Below are 16,023 nucleotides of genomic sequence, written 5' to 3'. Positions count from 1 at the left end.
CTATTTAAGACACCTCCATTCTACTTGAGCTTTCCCTGACACACATTCACATCTAAAAAGAGCACATGACTGTGTGGACACATGGGAAAGTTGATGGGAGAGTTGTGAGCTTCCGTGGCACAGGCTGGTGCAGGCCAGCTGGGAACAGCTTGCCAGCTGGAGGTGAGCAGCTGTGCATGTGTTGGAAGTGACCATGAGGAATCCTTGCAATCTTTACATGCCCTGAGGAATTACTATAAGTTGTAAGTGGTAATTATTTCCTTGCTGGATGTGATGATACTGAACATTGCTCTGAGAACCTGATGAAAATCTGTTTCAGCAAACACTGAGCAAAACCTCTTTTTGCCTAGTATTTTTTGTGACCAAAAAAAAAAGAATATTTATTTGATTCTCTATATATGAATATTCTAAAGCAAACTTGTGATTTTTTTTTAACTGCTTTCCTGCTAGCAGTTCATAAAGGTGTGAAATAAAACACTCTTAAGTATTGCTACCATTTAAAAGCTGCTGTGTAGGGCTGATTTTGTCTTTTGGCAGTGTTCCTTTATTTAATTATTTACTCTGTCAGTTCGTTAGCTCCTCTGCAGTACCGGGATGAGCTGTGTTTCTGTGTGCTCCTCTGTGCCTGTGAAAAGCTTCCAGAGGCTCTGTGCAGAAGGAGCTGGCAGAGCTGGCAGGCAGATGGAACTGCTGTGTCACTGTCATCTTCCAAAGTCCCTGGATCACAGAAACCTGCTTGTGATTGTGACTTTCAGCCCAAATTGTTGTATTGGGATGTCACCTGGCTGCCTCTTGTGTCTGGATCTGTACAATTTTGGCATACAGTCCTTCCCAGTTAGAGCATGCTTCAGTCTTAGGAGGGTTAAATGTTTGTGGTTGGAGGTTTCCCAGCTTGACCATGCTGAGCTAAAACAAAATGACCTCAGTAGCCCTTGGGGTGGTCTACACTGGCTTGAAATCTTAGTATGTAAAAATGTAGTATGAAGACTGCTCAGTTCATGGCTCCCAAAGTAGCAGTTCTTTCACATTCTTCCGACTACCAGGCAGCCCCTTGCTGAAATTTAGGAATATTAAGCTAGGACAGGATTCATTGCTTTCCTTGAAGGAGGGGTTTTCCAGAGGCTGTTCCAGTAGACATCGAGCTACATTCCCAGAGTCCCAAAGGCAGGGACTCTGCTAGTGTCAAGTCCCATATAATTTCAGGTGCACCGTGGTGCTAGCAGACTAGAAATTTTGCAGGAAGTTTAAAATTTTCTTGCAGCAACATTTACAATTTCCATTGCAAATAATATGTCAAAGATTAATTAACTGTGACCTGTAAGCAGTTAATGCTATATGGGTGTTTTCTTTTTCTTCCCTATGTACAGGAATTCCAGAAATCTCTTGGCGCCAAACATTCTGTGTATGATACCACAAATAGGACTGGACGCTCCCTGAAAGAGAAAACCACCTTGGCTGATGACAATTTGAAACTTGATGATATGCTGAGTGAACTAAGGGATAAGTGGGATACAATTTGTGGAAAATCAGTGGAAAGGTAAATGAAAACCAGTTTAATTACTCAGCAGATAAGAAAAAAGGCTTAGGAGAATTCTTTTAGCTTCTGTTTTGTAAACGTAAAACCAGAGTGGCTGGCTTATTTGATAATTAAGAGTGCCAAAGCAGTAAAATGCTAGAAATGCATACTTTCCTGATGGTATGTAAGAGGACTGGGGGGGTGGTGGTCCCACTATTTAAAAAGGGAAACACTGATTTAAAGCTCTTAGTTGTTATCATTTTATGCTGAAAATATTTTCTTAAAGTGTGTGAATGATTAGTATGTGTGTTCATTTTTATTTTTTTTCCCCCTAGACAAAATAAACTGGAGGAAGCCCTTTTATTTTCGGGACAATTTACTGATGCTCTGCAAGCTCTCATTGACTGGTTATACAAAATCGAACCTCAGCTAGCGGAAGATCAGCCAGTACATGGAGACATTGATTTAGTGATGAACCTGATCGACAATCACAAGGTAATTCCAAAAATATTCTTTTTTAATTTCTAGATCGCTCATAAGTGCAGCATTTTAATGCTATCTTTATTTGTCTATTCTGTAATTTTTAGAAACATGGAATAGTTTTATAACTCAAATATGTCATCAACAGTGGAAAATGCTATAAAACGTATGTGGAAGAAAACGACTGTTAGTGACTTATTGACACCAGTTAGCATTGAAATACTCTGTTTAATGCTGCTATCCTGTGTATTTATGAACATCATGTCAAAAATGACAAGTGTGTATTTATGAATATGTGTGTGTGGGCAAGAGGTGGCAAAAATTATTTTACTGGAAATCTTTGGGGGAGACGGGTTTTTATTTAGTACATCTGCTACCCAAATGTCCAATGCGCTCGTCATGACTACAGCAGTCTTTCAGACCTGCAGGGCTGCTGCATATTCACGGCGAAAAATAGTTCTAATGCCTAAGTTACACATGGGAGTATACAACTACACTATGGCTCAGGAAGCCTACGCTGGCAAGCTGCAGTATTGTGTTACTGAAGTGTTTTTGGAGAAGGGAGCAAGTAGGAGATATAGTACTGCACCTCTGAATCCCAGTTTTGCAGTTCAGTATATCAGAAGAAACAGCAGTTGAAGTTAATGGTATTGAAAGGCTGCACAGCCAGAGCTCTGGAGCCTGGGAGATTTAACGAGGTGAAGGTCCCTCTGTTCACCCACCAGTGACTTTCAGTATCCACCAGTATCCAAAGGCTGTTCAGTGAGGAGGAGATTCTGTCCCTCATGAAAAAAACGATATGGAAACATGGATTGTCTATAAAGATTAGCCTGAAATATGCTCTAATTGCTTCTGAAATCCCATGGTATATCACAAGTAAGTCATAGTTAGTGGCAAGGTATACTGTAATTGTCATATCTTTTTATTAAGAGCTTCCTTTATGTAACTGAAGCTTGTTCCATTTGCAAATATGAACATACTCTCACATAAATATATGAATATGTGGCGAGATCTACAGCCTTACAGTCAGACTCCCAGATGGGGTGTTATTTCTGTTTTTACGATTTCAAACATTCTCCTTGATGGTTAGCATTTTATCTGATCTTTTCCTGCCACAGCAATCCTGTGCATTAATCAGTGTGTCAGATCAATTGCTTTGATAAAGAGTGTAAAGGCAGCGTGATCAGAAGGCTAGATTTCCCATGCATTGCATCAGGATGGGTTCTCAGGATCTGCCTGACATTTTTCTACCATATTCCAGCTTTGTTAGGATAGGGTCAAGTGTAAATATCTTCCGATGGAATTTAAGAAGCAGAACTTGTGTGTTTTGTATCATTTAGATGGAATTACTCTTGACTGAATTAAATCCGTAATTTGATTCCTTCTTATAAACCAGTAGTTTTTTGTTATTCTTTACATAATTACGCCTTTGTGTATTTGGTGGTGCCTAGGTTTTCCAGAAGGAGCTGGGAAAAAGAACAAGCAGTGTCCAGGCTCTGAAGCGCTCTGCAAGGGAGCTGATAGAAGGCAGTCGTGATGACTCTTCCTGGGTCAAAGTCCAAATGCAGGAGCTAAGCACTCGCTGGGAGACAGTTTGTGCCTTGTCAGTATCCAAGCAAACACGACTGGAACAGGCTCTTCGGCAGGTAGAGGAGTATTACTGATGCTGCGTGTACTTTATGAGAGGCAGTGAAAATAGCTTGCAGTCTGGTTGCCAAAAATTCAATTTCCGTTTCGCTTAATATCACTCAATTTAACTTCATTCGAAAAATACTCATTTTCTTGCTCATGCATTGCTTACCTTGTCTCTATCCCTTTACCACACCACATAAATAATGCCTCTTAGCATTTATTATTACTGTTGTTATTAGTCTACACCACAGATGCAAAGCAAATGTTTCAAAGACCTTACCATCTAAGGAAATCACTGAAGTTACAGTCAAGCGTGAAGGGTGATTAAGAACGATGCCCCCTTCACAGGAAGCTGGAGATTGCAATCATATTTATGCCCTTCATGCCTTGTTGGAAAGAAGTAAATTTGTGTACTGAAAACTTGTTTACACTGGCACAATTACAGTGCACAGTGAAGTATGTTGCAGAAAAAATTGAGTGTGCTGAGTGCACTCAGGAGCTAGAACAGTGTATGTATGTCAGTATTGGCTGGTACCAATCCCAGAGAAATAGGTCCATCTGTATTGTTTCCAAACCTGAGATAATACAGATGTACAACTCTGTTAAGATACACTAGCTTGGGTTGATGCTCCTGCAATATTGATGTAGCCACTGTGTAGAAAATTCCTGCCCTGCTTTTCCCAGGGTACTGTGTTTGTCCAGCTCTCTGATCTCTCAGCAGGCACAATCCTGAGCTACCTCAAACACAAATTGTGTCTGAATATTGCTGTGCCCAAAGGTGGAACTTTCTTGTTTTCTCCAGACATAAAAGGGTCAGTCAACAACGGTCTGTCGATTAATTTTGCTTAACCAGTGATTTAGGCTATGCAGAAAATATAGTTCTCATCTCTCCAGCTGGTCCGTGAAAGCACCTCCCATGTAATCTGTCAGTGTAAAGGCATGACATTCTCAACTGAGCTGCAAGTATACTATAAATCAGATGGCTAAAAGCATGAACAGGCTTTTAGGCTTCCTGTAATTTTTTGGGAAGCATGAGATATTTTTATAGTTATGAAAATGTAGTACTGTATATCATTGACTTTTTAATGGAAAGTTAATGTGCCAGTACTGCTGCGTGATTAATGACTCCAAATGTGGGCTCAGTCTCCTTGTGTAAGCTGCAGTGTGTCTGTCAGATCACCTCATGAGTAACCGTGACTACTTCTTGTTTTTTAACAGGCAGAAGAATTCCACTCTGTTGTTCATGTCCTTTTGGAGTGGCTGGCAGAGGCAGAGCAGGCTCTTCGTTTCCATGGGGTCCTTCCAGATGATGAAGAGGCCTTGCGTACACTGATAGACCAGCACAGGGTAAGCAAGAAAATGAAGAGGGACCTCTTCATTCTAACAGGTCTATTAGAGAGTAGAATAAAGGAAAAGAGGCAAAGTCTATCCCATATAGTCATATCCAGCATCTAGTGTTTGTTTTTGCAACTGTTTCTATAGAACCATAGAATGGTTTGGGTTGAACGGGACCTTAAAGATCATCTAGTTCCAACCCCCCTGCCATGGGCAGGGACACCTTCCACTAGACCAGGTTGCTCAAAGCCCTGTCCACCTTGGCCTTGAACACTGCCAGGGAGGAGGCAGCCACAACTTCTCTGGGCAACCTGTTCCAGTGCCTCACCACCCTCACAGTGAGGAATTTCTTCCTCATATCTAATCTGAATCTACCCTCTTTCAGTTTAAAACCGTTACCCCTCATCCTGTCACTACCCTCACTAATAAAGAGCCCCTCCCCATCTTTCCTGTAGGCCCCCTTTAGGTACTGGAAGGCCGCTTTAAGGTCTCCCCAGAACCTTCTCCAGACTGAACAACCCCAGCTCTCTCAGCCTGTGCACCTGGGAGAGGTGCTGCAGCCCCCTGATCATCTTTGTGACCCTCCTGGACCTGCTTGAGCAGGTCCATGTCCTTCTTCTACTGGGGCCCCCAGATCTGGACACAGTACTGCAGGTGGGATCTCACAGGAACAGAGTAGAGGGGGAGAATCACCTTCTTCAACCTGCTGGCCACACTTCTCGTGATGCAGCCCAGCATGCGATTGGCTTTCTGGGCTGCAAGTGCAGAAATAGAGAAGCTAGAAATTGAATGGAGTTGACACTTTTGTGCTGATACTGGTGTTGGGCTGTTCAAGCAAATAATGGGCCTTTAGAAAGTTGCTGTAAACGTTGAGACAGATGCAAATCCCTCTGTGGAATATATGCTGCCTGACAATTATAACACAGTCCGCTACAGTAGCGAAAGTATATCTGTTGTCTTAGCACCATTGAGCAAAACAGCATATACTTTTCTTTCAAGGTCATTTGTAAATGTCAGCAGAATGATGTTACCATCCATTAACCTTCTGTGGTGTTGAAACAGCGTGCTGTCATGCTTCACATGCATTAGGTACTGAAATATTGCAGTGCCATAGGTGCAGTGCAGATATTAGATTATAGGCCATCAAACTAAGTTTGCAGTAATGAAATGGGAAAATGGCTAAGTAAGGAGCATAGAGGTTTTATTTTCAGCCTCTGAACAGGAGGCTACAAACATGCACATGTAAGCCCATGCAAAACTCTGCTTGTAAGTGCAGTAGTAATAGTAACGAGAATGTAGTGTAAAAATGAAATTTCTCACAATGTTGTAGAACAAATTATAAGAGTAATGGATTTCTTCATCATTGCTCTGAAGAAAGATACAAGAAAACTTAGGAAATGGAGGGTGTAAAAGCATCTGGTTTAAATCGAGTTTGGGAATATTGTTATGCAGAGGAGTGCGTGCAGGGTATGACTATCTAATGGTTGTTAACTAGGGAGTTTTCAAGGTAAACTTCAAAACTTCAATGTTTTGAAGAAGTGTTCAGATTTAATTTAGGGCCCTGGAATCTGGGTGCTGTGCTTTAGCTGGCAACTGTGTATATGCACCAGTGTATGCTGACTGATGTTGGCAGTAGCAACCCGCTGTCTCTGATGCAATGAAATTGGTCTTTTAGCTGCTTTTCCTCCACATGTGCTTCATCAGTTCCCTTTTATTTAATTTTTTGGTCTTCTGAATACAGAGACAACTGCCTGAATGAAAGCTTAGGTCCACTGAAATAATTAGAAAATAAAATCTTAAACTTCTCTCTTTGCAGTGTAGATTGATTAACAAAATATTTCTGTACAAAAGCTCAAAATTGTGCTGCCAAAGCTGAAGCATAAATGAGAACCTCAAAGCAGTTTGTCTTTGAGACAAGTTTGTCCAGCTGGGGAGAATAATCACTAGCACAACACAACCAACCTTAGTGTTAGATGTGGCCATACTGTACTTAAAATTCTTTTAGTAGACTTTAGAAGATGTTCTCCCAACGACATTTTCTTCTTAAAGGCCAAATAATGGAAATACAGCAATTGTCAAGCTAAGAAAGATTGTGGCACTGCTGCTTTACCACTCAATAAGCACATACAGCAGAGTCTTCTTTGAATGAGTGGTCTCTCCTCTTAAGCTTATAACATTAGCTTTCAAAAAGAAAAAAATAATAAGGGAAAATATAATATATGATAGTAGTTTTAAACATCATGTCTGTATTATAATGCTGTGATATACCAAAAAATGTATGACTGACATTATTAACATAAACATGAAATGTATCTTCCTTGTATCACTGTGATTCTTGTAAAATAGTTTTAATGCATTTGTATCCAGCTACATGTTGAAAGCTTTCTTCAGGACAATATTTTATCCAAATGGTCCATCTTTACACCCATTATGACTTTCTTTTCTCGAATACTGCACATGATTTAATGAATTCTACGATCTCAGGCAGAGAGGTTTCTGTCACTCGACATCCTCTCTAGGGACTGAGAGGTGTAGTGGGTTAATGCAGTGCATTAGTTAATGAGAAACATCCCATCTCCTCTCTTGTAGATGTGTCTATATCACTGGACTACCACAGAGTTCAATACAATTAGTATCCTTTACCGAGGGAAAGCTTAATATGCTATATGTAATGTGTCATAGATTTAGATTTTTGAGATACTCTAGTACAGTTGTGCAGGGAACACAGTGTTGTTGTTGTCGCCTGTTTTCCTCCTGGCCCTGGCTTATTTTGGTAATCTCTCTCTACAACCCACCTCCACTTTTCCAAAACCATTTTGAACTGAAATATTGTAAGAACTCATGCGTTCTTATGAGAGGAGATCAGGTCTTAAACTCTGACATGTATTTAAGCTTAAGTCAAAATCAGTTAGTAATGAATCTCCATAAATATATAGCCTACTTATTCCCAGCTTTTAGAACAAGGTAGAATAGATTTTCTTTTACACTTTCATCTCATAATAGCTTCATGTTTACTTTGTAAAGGCACAGGATAATGTCATTATGAGTTGTTGTAGAATCTGTTTTTAAAATGTTTAGGTGATTTTGAATGTTCTTGGATCTGACTTGGCTGATCTTTAATTTCTAGAATCCAAAAAGCCTTTTGTGGATGGAGAGAGGAAGAGTTAAACTTTCAAGAGACATGGTTCCATTTTGTAGCCTAATTAAAGATGTTAAAATATAATAAAAAATCCACTAAGCACTGAGAGATGTTAGCAGTTCCAGTTAAGGGTGTTCACAAAGTCACACAGACTTACACAACATTTAGACATAACAAAATAGGCAGAATAGTAAAACCATGTAGTAATATTTTTAATTTAAAAAAAATATAAATGCAAACTATAGAAAGGATGAGAGGAGTCCTTCAGGTTTTTTTGTTGTTCCCCCCCCCCCAGTTCTGGTCCTGCCACCCTTTCCTCTGCCAGACTCCGTAGGAAAATCAGTGGCTATGAGCCTGGATGTCTAAAGCTGTAAACATCTTATTGCTTTTACAAGATTTTTTCCAGATGGCAGTGCCTCTGAAAACAGCTGGCTAATTAGCAGTCTCCATCCCTGATCTTGCTGTGTCCCTCCCCCTCAGCTGCTGAATTTTCACATTTGTGTTAGTTTAGTATAGCTGCTCCTGAATTCCTCTATCATCTTGTCTGAGCATGTAATTATAGTTGGACATTTCCAGCCTCTGCTAGGAGCTTGATAGTTTATTATGAAGAATTACTGTAACTGACAGACAAACCAAGTCATCTGAAATTTTGCCAATAATGATTCTAACCATCATCTAGTTGATTTACAGCACTTCTAAAATGCTGTGATTTTCCTTCTCTTTTTAATAAGGGCATGTGTCTTTCAAGTATTTACAGTATAGTGGACTTTTAAGGATTGGCAAGCTGGAGTAAAGATTTTAGAGCTTCATTTAGTACTTTATATGGAATAGGCTTTTTTAACATTTTTAACTTTTCTAAGACAAATTAAACTTGCCTCTTGAAAGTTGAATCTGTTTGAGTGCTTGAGAGGCTCGTGACTTTCCAGACTGGGCACTCAAGATTTCTCTTGCAAATTTTGTCAACATCTAATTGCAATTGTTACCTCTGGTTTAGGAATTTATGAAGAAACTGGAAGAGAAAAAGGCAGAACTGAATAAAGCAACAGGTATGGGAGAAGCTATCCTAGCTATCTGCCACCCGGATTCCATCACCACCATTAAGCACTGGATAACAATCATCAGAGCCAGGTTTGAAGAGGTCAGTATATGTCAAGCCATCTTCATTGCAACAGTCCATCTTTGACTGGAACATAGCTGACAACTAACATGGTAGTTACACTGGGAGGAAATGATCCAGCTGTTGAGAACTAAACATCTAAAATACCCACAGTGATGGATGTGAATACCATGCTTCCCTAGGTTTTATTTTAAAACTTAGAGGGCTTTAAGAACTAAAGCAGATGGTCAAGCTTCTTTGTTTGTATGTATTAAAGGAAATACTGCCTGACGCTTCCCATGTGAAGAAAGCCAATAGTTTCTAGGGAGAAACTTGAAAGTTATAAAGGAAAGAAAATACAGGGCAAACTTGAAGTATTTTCTGATTGCGTTAAGGAGGATTTGAGTCCAATATATTCTTAATCTAGAAGATTTCCAAATGATTTAAGTGACTGCAAGTAGGTCTCAGAGGGTGTACCACGCTCTCAGCTGCTAAGGTGGTATTTTCTGTGTATATTAAGTTTAAAGAAGAGTAAAATACTGATGTTAGCAAAGTATGACTTCAGGAATGCCCAGGAGGAAGATGGACACCAAATCATGTGTGATTCACTACCTTATATTGTTTGATAAAGTTCTTAATATGTTGCCTGAATGTGCTATTTTCTGCATTTAACAGCACCTAATCCTGAATATCTGTGGAAAAATATGTATTGAACTGGGGATTCTAGTTACCTAGCATCTTTAGTGATCAGCCACTACATCTAGCACCTTTGATAATCAAACATCAATAGGACTGGGAGGAAGCTCTGGGTTTACAGTTAGCAGAGCAATTTTAAATACGTTTTAAAGAATTTCAGTGTGCACACACTCATGCATTGGTTCTTTTATCAAGGTCTTAGCATGGGCTAAACAACATCAACAGAGACTGGCAGGAGCTCTGGCTGGACTTATTGCTAACCAGGAATTGCTGGAAGCCTTGCTGTCCTGGTTGCAGTGGGCAGAGACCACACTTACTGAAAAAGATAAAGAGGTTATCCCCCAGGAGATTGAGGAAGTTAAAGCACTTATAGCTGAACATCAGGTAAGGCATGTTAAGTGACAGGTGTCCTACACATTCCACAAATGGTGCTCACGTGTCAGCTAGGCTTCATAATCAAGTGTAAATCTCCTTAACTATTTTCTCTCCTAGTAATCGAATCCCTTTTCAGATAGTCCGTTTTGTGTTTTGTATGTGCATTGATGTGCTTATCATTTATTCAGAACAGGTAAAAAAGCAACCAGACAAACATTCAGTGTCACATTGTTCTAAAAGCAAACCTACAACTCCCTATAGGAACGATGATAATAATAATAAAAAACCCCCATATGTAATATGTAATAGTGCTGCTGCCTTAGAACTAGTATTGCAGTTGGTTTTGGATTTCAAAAATATGTTTACGAAGTGCCAGAGAGAGCTGTTGGTGCAGTGAATGCTCATACCCCAACTTACATGCCAGACCTGTCTCACTTCTGTGAACTGCAGTCTGGACAGCAAGGAACACCTGAGTACTCAGAGTCAAAATTCTGTTGTACATCACCTCACCATGCACAGTTAATAAGGGAGCTTGACAGACTGTTTTTTAGATATAGTCTTCCTTTAAGAGCCAGGTCATAATGGTCTTAAAAGCTTATACTGCTGATTTTTGTTACCTACAAAACTGTTACCTGTGTCTTTTTTGTGAGGCTGGCATTGTAAGAGTCTTTCTGTGCCATTCTTATAACTTTGGTGTTTTGCTCTATTGTATGTGTTTTTCATTCCTGTGGTCACTTTTGTGTATTGTTAATTAAAACCACCTCTATCTGATCGCAGACATTCATGGAGGAAATGACCAGAAAACAACCTGATGTGGATAAAGTTACAAAGACCTATAAAAGAAAGGCACTTGAACCCACTCCAGTACAATCTCATATTCCTGTCCTTGATAAGGGGAGAGCAGGAAGTAAGTAATGAAGTATTTTGGGGCAGGTCACACACACCATTGCTCTATCTATAAAGATAACAGATTACTAATATTCTAATAGGTTTGATTAGCTTCTAGTGAAACAGGGTGAAATCCTCTTAGCTGATTTTTCTAATTATCTCTCACTTTTCATTGTGAGGAAATTTCTCATAGTAGACTTGTATTTTTAAATATTGTTCTATATTTCTTGAATACCTATTTTTAAAGTGTACAGCCTTTCACGTGCTATTAAACTTCCAGGAGTGTGCATGTGTGGAGTCTTTGAGAATCTACCATTATCTGAAAACTCAAAACAGTTTCTTTTACATAAAGATGTAGAGACAAAATTTTGCTCTTACTGTCTATGCTATGATACAGATCCAGTTAGTGTGTTCAGTGAAGTTGAATGGAAAGTGATTCATCAAGTGAGGAAATGGCTTTTTGTATTTTTAGATATACTTACCCATTGTATTTTATACTTAGCCATATGTGGAACCTGCTTCTAAAATCAGGTTGTTTACTTTGCAACTCTCTGAGAGATTTGTGAAGATTTTATTTAACCAGTGCAGCTTCATTAGTGCAGCCACTACTAGCTGCTTCTGGCTAGACTCATGTGGTCCTTCCCCAGCAATGGTAAAAAAAAACCCCAAAAAACAAAAAAAACCCGAACTCCCATTAGATGGATTCATAATAGGGTGTGGGCTCATTATTTGGGACAGGAAGGAGTAGTTTTAGGAAGGTCAAGCACCCTTCATGTGAATGTTTGTTTTGTTTGAACTGGGTGAGACTTACACATTTTATCATGTTTTAACAGGAAAGCGTTCCCCAACACCAGGCATATATCCATCAGCAGCCCAGGCGCAAATTGAAACCAAGAATCCACGGGTAAACCTTTTAGTCAGCAAATGGCAGCAAGTCTGGCTTCTGGCCTTGGAAAGAAGAAGAAAACTTAATGATGCTTTGGACAGACTTGAAGAGGTCAGAAAAGGACTGTACAGAATATACATTTTGCATAATTTTGTTTACCCTGGATTAAACTGTAAACACTGTAAACAACTTCCATATTTGTTATATTGTGTGATACAGCTAACTGAAAAAACTGTGATACACCCACTTTAATGTGCTTTAAAGCAGTCATTCTCATTTTGAACGTGAGGAGACTTAAGATGTTGAAAATATTTATGTAGTTCCTCAAAGAACCAGTTATTCAAAAGAATACAGATGGTATCTCATTGATTTTCTAGATTGATTGATTTCAACTGAAAAAAGTTCTTTCTCTTTTTTATTAAGCTGAGAGAATTTGCCAACTTTGATTTTGATATTTGGAGGAAAAAATACATGCGATGGATGAACCATAAGAAGTCTCGTGTGATGGACTTCTTTAGGAGGATTGATAAAGATCAGGATGGAAAGATAACAAGGCAGGAATTTATTGATGGAATTCTTTCTTCAAGTAAGTTTTACAATTAACTTAATGTTGAACTTGGACCAAACATCTCATGAAGTCTTACTGTCTATATAGTGTACCCTGTGCAGTTTGGTGTGTTAGAAGGTCACAGATTTCCCTTTTGAAGTCATTAATTATGATTAATTTAAACTATAATTATTTTACTTGAAAACATTTTTAGATTCTAGAAGCTCTTTCTAGTTCTTTTATATTGTGAATCAGATTACAAACGTCACATCTATATTATTGGATAATTAATACTTCACTGGTTTACTGAACTCGGATTGTCATTGGTACAGTACACAAGCCAGTTCAACAATTACTTTTCATTGATTAGTCGGAATAGTAGAAAGTACCTTATAAAACTTACCTATAAGTTTCAAAATCAGCTTATATGCTCATATGATTTTTATTAAAGAACTTACATGGAATAGTTTCAATTATAGAAGGAAACCATGTAATTTCTGAAACCAGTGTTTCCATGAACTATGACCATGTTCATATACCTGTATAATGAGGTCAAGAAATAGGACTAGGAAGGGACTTCCCTGATGGATTGGTATTCCTTAGGTATGCACAGTTGGTGGTAACGTAAGCCTTCCACATCGTGTCTGTGTGTGACCATGTTTCCCCTTAGCAACTGACTCCTAACAGATAAGGCCTACTACTTAAAATAATCCTTTATCTTCACATCATAGAGACTTTTGCTTCAAACAGTGAAGATACAGGATTGGGTTGCTTTTAACATCTCATGTCACAGTTATTCAGTAGGAGAGTACTGTAGTGTGTTTATTTTCAGTAAAATAGTTATTATATGTGCACATCTCTGTTTGCATGAATTGTCAGAAGTTGATGAAAAAACCGTGATACCACCAAGAGGTTAAAACAGCTTATTTAATTCTGTTGATATCAACTTGTTATAAATGCTAAATACTCATGATTTAATCCCTGTTAACCATATTGAAATTTTCTTTTGACTGTTTCGTAGAGAATTTCTGTGTGGGTTAATATTCTGCTGCTGTGAACTTGATCTAAAGAAGGATTTCACAAAACACCATGCATGTTTCTGCAGTGGGAAGGCCTTGCATTCCGAATTTAATTAACACTGAAATTCTCGCTTGACCTTTCCTCACTAACAATTTATCTTGTTAATCTATGGTATTTTATGCACTTTGAAGGTCAAAATGTTAAAAAAATACATATATCTTACATGTTAATCTGTACCCTCTCTTCTGTGTCTCTCTTCAAGCCACACTATGATATTAATTTTAATGCAATAGCTAGGTAACATTGGAGATCCAGATTGTTTTTTCAGAAAGGTTCCTTCACTCTTCCAAATTTCCTTGTTCTTATGATAAGCACTGTCTGTCACCTACTGCCTAAAAACCATTTAATATTTGTGGTAAAGCCTTTCATTGTAATGGGATTGAAAAGGCAAAACTTAGCTTTTGTTGTTGTCTTTGTCTTACAGAATTCCCAACAAGCCGACTTGAAATGAGTGCTGTTGCAGACATTTTTGATAGAGATGGTGATGGATATATTGACTATTATGAATTTGTAGCAGCTCTTCATCCAAATAAGGATGCATACAAGCCTCTCACAGATGCTGACAAAATTGAAGATGAGGTACATTCTCTGCTTTCTTAGATTGCACTCTATTCTACTGGGGTCATGTTCTTTAATAATTAATGTTATTTTCACTCCTATATAATTTGAAGTTTACCAGTTACACAAATATTTAGAAGTGTTATATTGGCAATAATCATGCAGTTGTGGTTTCTTGCAGGTTACAAGGCAGGTAGCTAAATGTAAATGTGCAAAACGGTTTCAAGTGGAACAGATTGGGGATAACAAGTACAGGGTAAGTCTTCTAAGGACCTTCTTAGTTCTTTCAGATTCTTTGTATGACATGGCTATGCAAGGAATTAGGCTATAAACTGTTTCCAATGTATGGGAACTTCTAAAAGCTAACTGTATGCATACATACATATGCACATGGATACATACATACACACATGCATACATACATAAACAGCTCTTTTAAAGCCAATCTTTCTGCCTGGATACCTGAAGTGTTTAAACTGTAGCTGATTTTCTGTTAGTTTCATAAAAAAAGTGATATTTTCCTGTGGTATTGTGTTGTACTTTGAATACACTTTGGTAAAAGATTTTTAATCACTTTTATCCTCCCTTGTCATTTTTCTTCTGAAGGAGTACAAGAAGTGTGTTAGATATCTGCAGAATAATTTTAGATCGCAGAAAAACAAGTATCACATTGTAGAGAAAGATCTTCTACCCCTAGATTCAATAAGCAGAACAATTTCAGATGAAATATGCAATATTTGACTAAGAGGGTTTAACTAAATACTTGTAGATGATTTTAAAAGACCACAGAGACAGCAATGGGAAGGAAACAAAGGCCTTGAATATTTTCCAATATTCAATCCTCCGGATGGCTAGCTACCTGCTCTGAAGTAGATACTTTATTTAGAATGTCTGATGTGTTAGTTTGCATGTGTTCTAGAGTCATATAGATAATTTCCTGTAAACTAATCGTGTCTTTCTTCCATTTTTCATTTCTTATCAGTTCTTCCTGGGAAATCAGGTATAAACCAGTGGAATGTTATGAAGTCTTTTTTTTTCTTTTTTTTTTTCTTTTCTTCTAACGCATAGTGATTTAAGCTTGCAATGGTCAGTCTTCTCGCCATCCTTTCATCTTCAGCTAATTCATTGCTGGTCAGCTGTGGTATTTCTTTAAATGCTATGGAGCATTCCTTGTCTCAGGATCGCTGCTCTTCAAGCCCTCACCTGCTTTCTTTGGCCATTCTCCTCATTAAGGAGATTACTTTTACAGGAACCAGATAATGGTCAGCAGCAACTACCATAGTAAAAAGTCTTGAGCATTTAGACTTCAGTTTTGTAATTACTATTATTTTATCAGTTTTCTGTTTTATAGCAGAATGCTTTAAAATTCTATGTTGTATTTTTTAGGCTATCAGATTAAAGACTAATCACAGTAAACACAGATCCCAGTGTCATATCACTTATTTATTACACATTAGGCGGAAAAGACTTTCATTTTCAGGAAAAAAAAAAACCAAAACATCCCTGTTCAGTCAAGCAGACTGATTAAGAACCTATCGGACTGTTGGTATTTTATATACTGACACAGTGAATCATTAAATACATATTTTGGAAATAGGCAGATTAAACTTTCTGTTCCAGTTTAGACTATTCCCTCTCCTGAAGTGTTTTCAAAGAGCTATGGCAGGTCTCTAATGTATTGGAGCTGTGTTTAAGAATACTTTTTGTCAGTTGGGTCATCAGTGAGTCATACTGCAGTGGCACTGTACAGTCATACAGGGAGGATACACTAACCAGTGCTCACTTACTCCTGTGG

General features: G+C 38.3%; 1 protein-coding gene across 8 annotated transcripts in view; it reads left to right on the top strand.

Annotated features, from left to right (window-relative positions):
- The window catches only part of DST (dystonin), a 316,365-nt gene that overhangs the window by 288,504 nt on the left and 11,838 nt on the right, over positions 1 to 16,023 (top strand). For 7 of the 8 annotated variants that reach the window (XM_074861756.1, XM_074861754.1, XM_074861758.1 and 4 more), the window contains 12 exons: positions 1,368 to 1,537; positions 1,852 to 2,011; positions 3,448 to 3,642; positions 4,847 to 4,975; positions 9,097 to 9,240; positions 10,090 to 10,278; positions 11,047 to 11,176; positions 11,991 to 12,154; positions 12,467 to 12,629; positions 14,095 to 14,249; positions 14,410 to 14,484; positions 15,211 to 15,228. In XM_074861756.1, coding sequence (XP_074717857.1) covers positions 1,368 to 1,537; positions 1,852 to 2,011; positions 3,448 to 3,642; positions 4,847 to 4,975; positions 9,097 to 9,240; positions 10,090 to 10,278; positions 11,047 to 11,176; positions 11,991 to 12,154; positions 12,467 to 12,629; positions 14,095 to 14,249; positions 14,410 to 14,484; positions 15,211 to 15,228 — 1,692 coding nt within the window. The remainder of the gene's footprint in view (positions 1 to 1,367; positions 1,538 to 1,851; positions 2,012 to 3,447; positions 3,643 to 4,846; positions 4,976 to 9,096; positions 9,241 to 10,089; positions 10,279 to 11,046; positions 11,177 to 11,990; positions 12,155 to 12,466; positions 12,630 to 14,094; positions 14,250 to 14,409; positions 14,485 to 15,210; positions 15,229 to 16,023) is intronic. The other variant, XM_074861761.1, reaches the window with a different exon arrangement.

The sequence above is a fragment of the Strix uralensis genome, chromosome 3, assembly GCF_047716275.1.
Source record: "Strix uralensis isolate ZFMK-TIS-50842 chromosome 3, bStrUra1, whole genome shotgun sequence".
NCBI classification, from domain to species: Eukaryota; Metazoa; Chordata; class Aves; order Strigiformes; family Strigidae; genus Strix; species Strix uralensis.
This window is presented reverse-complemented; position numbering and strand designations above follow the sequence as displayed.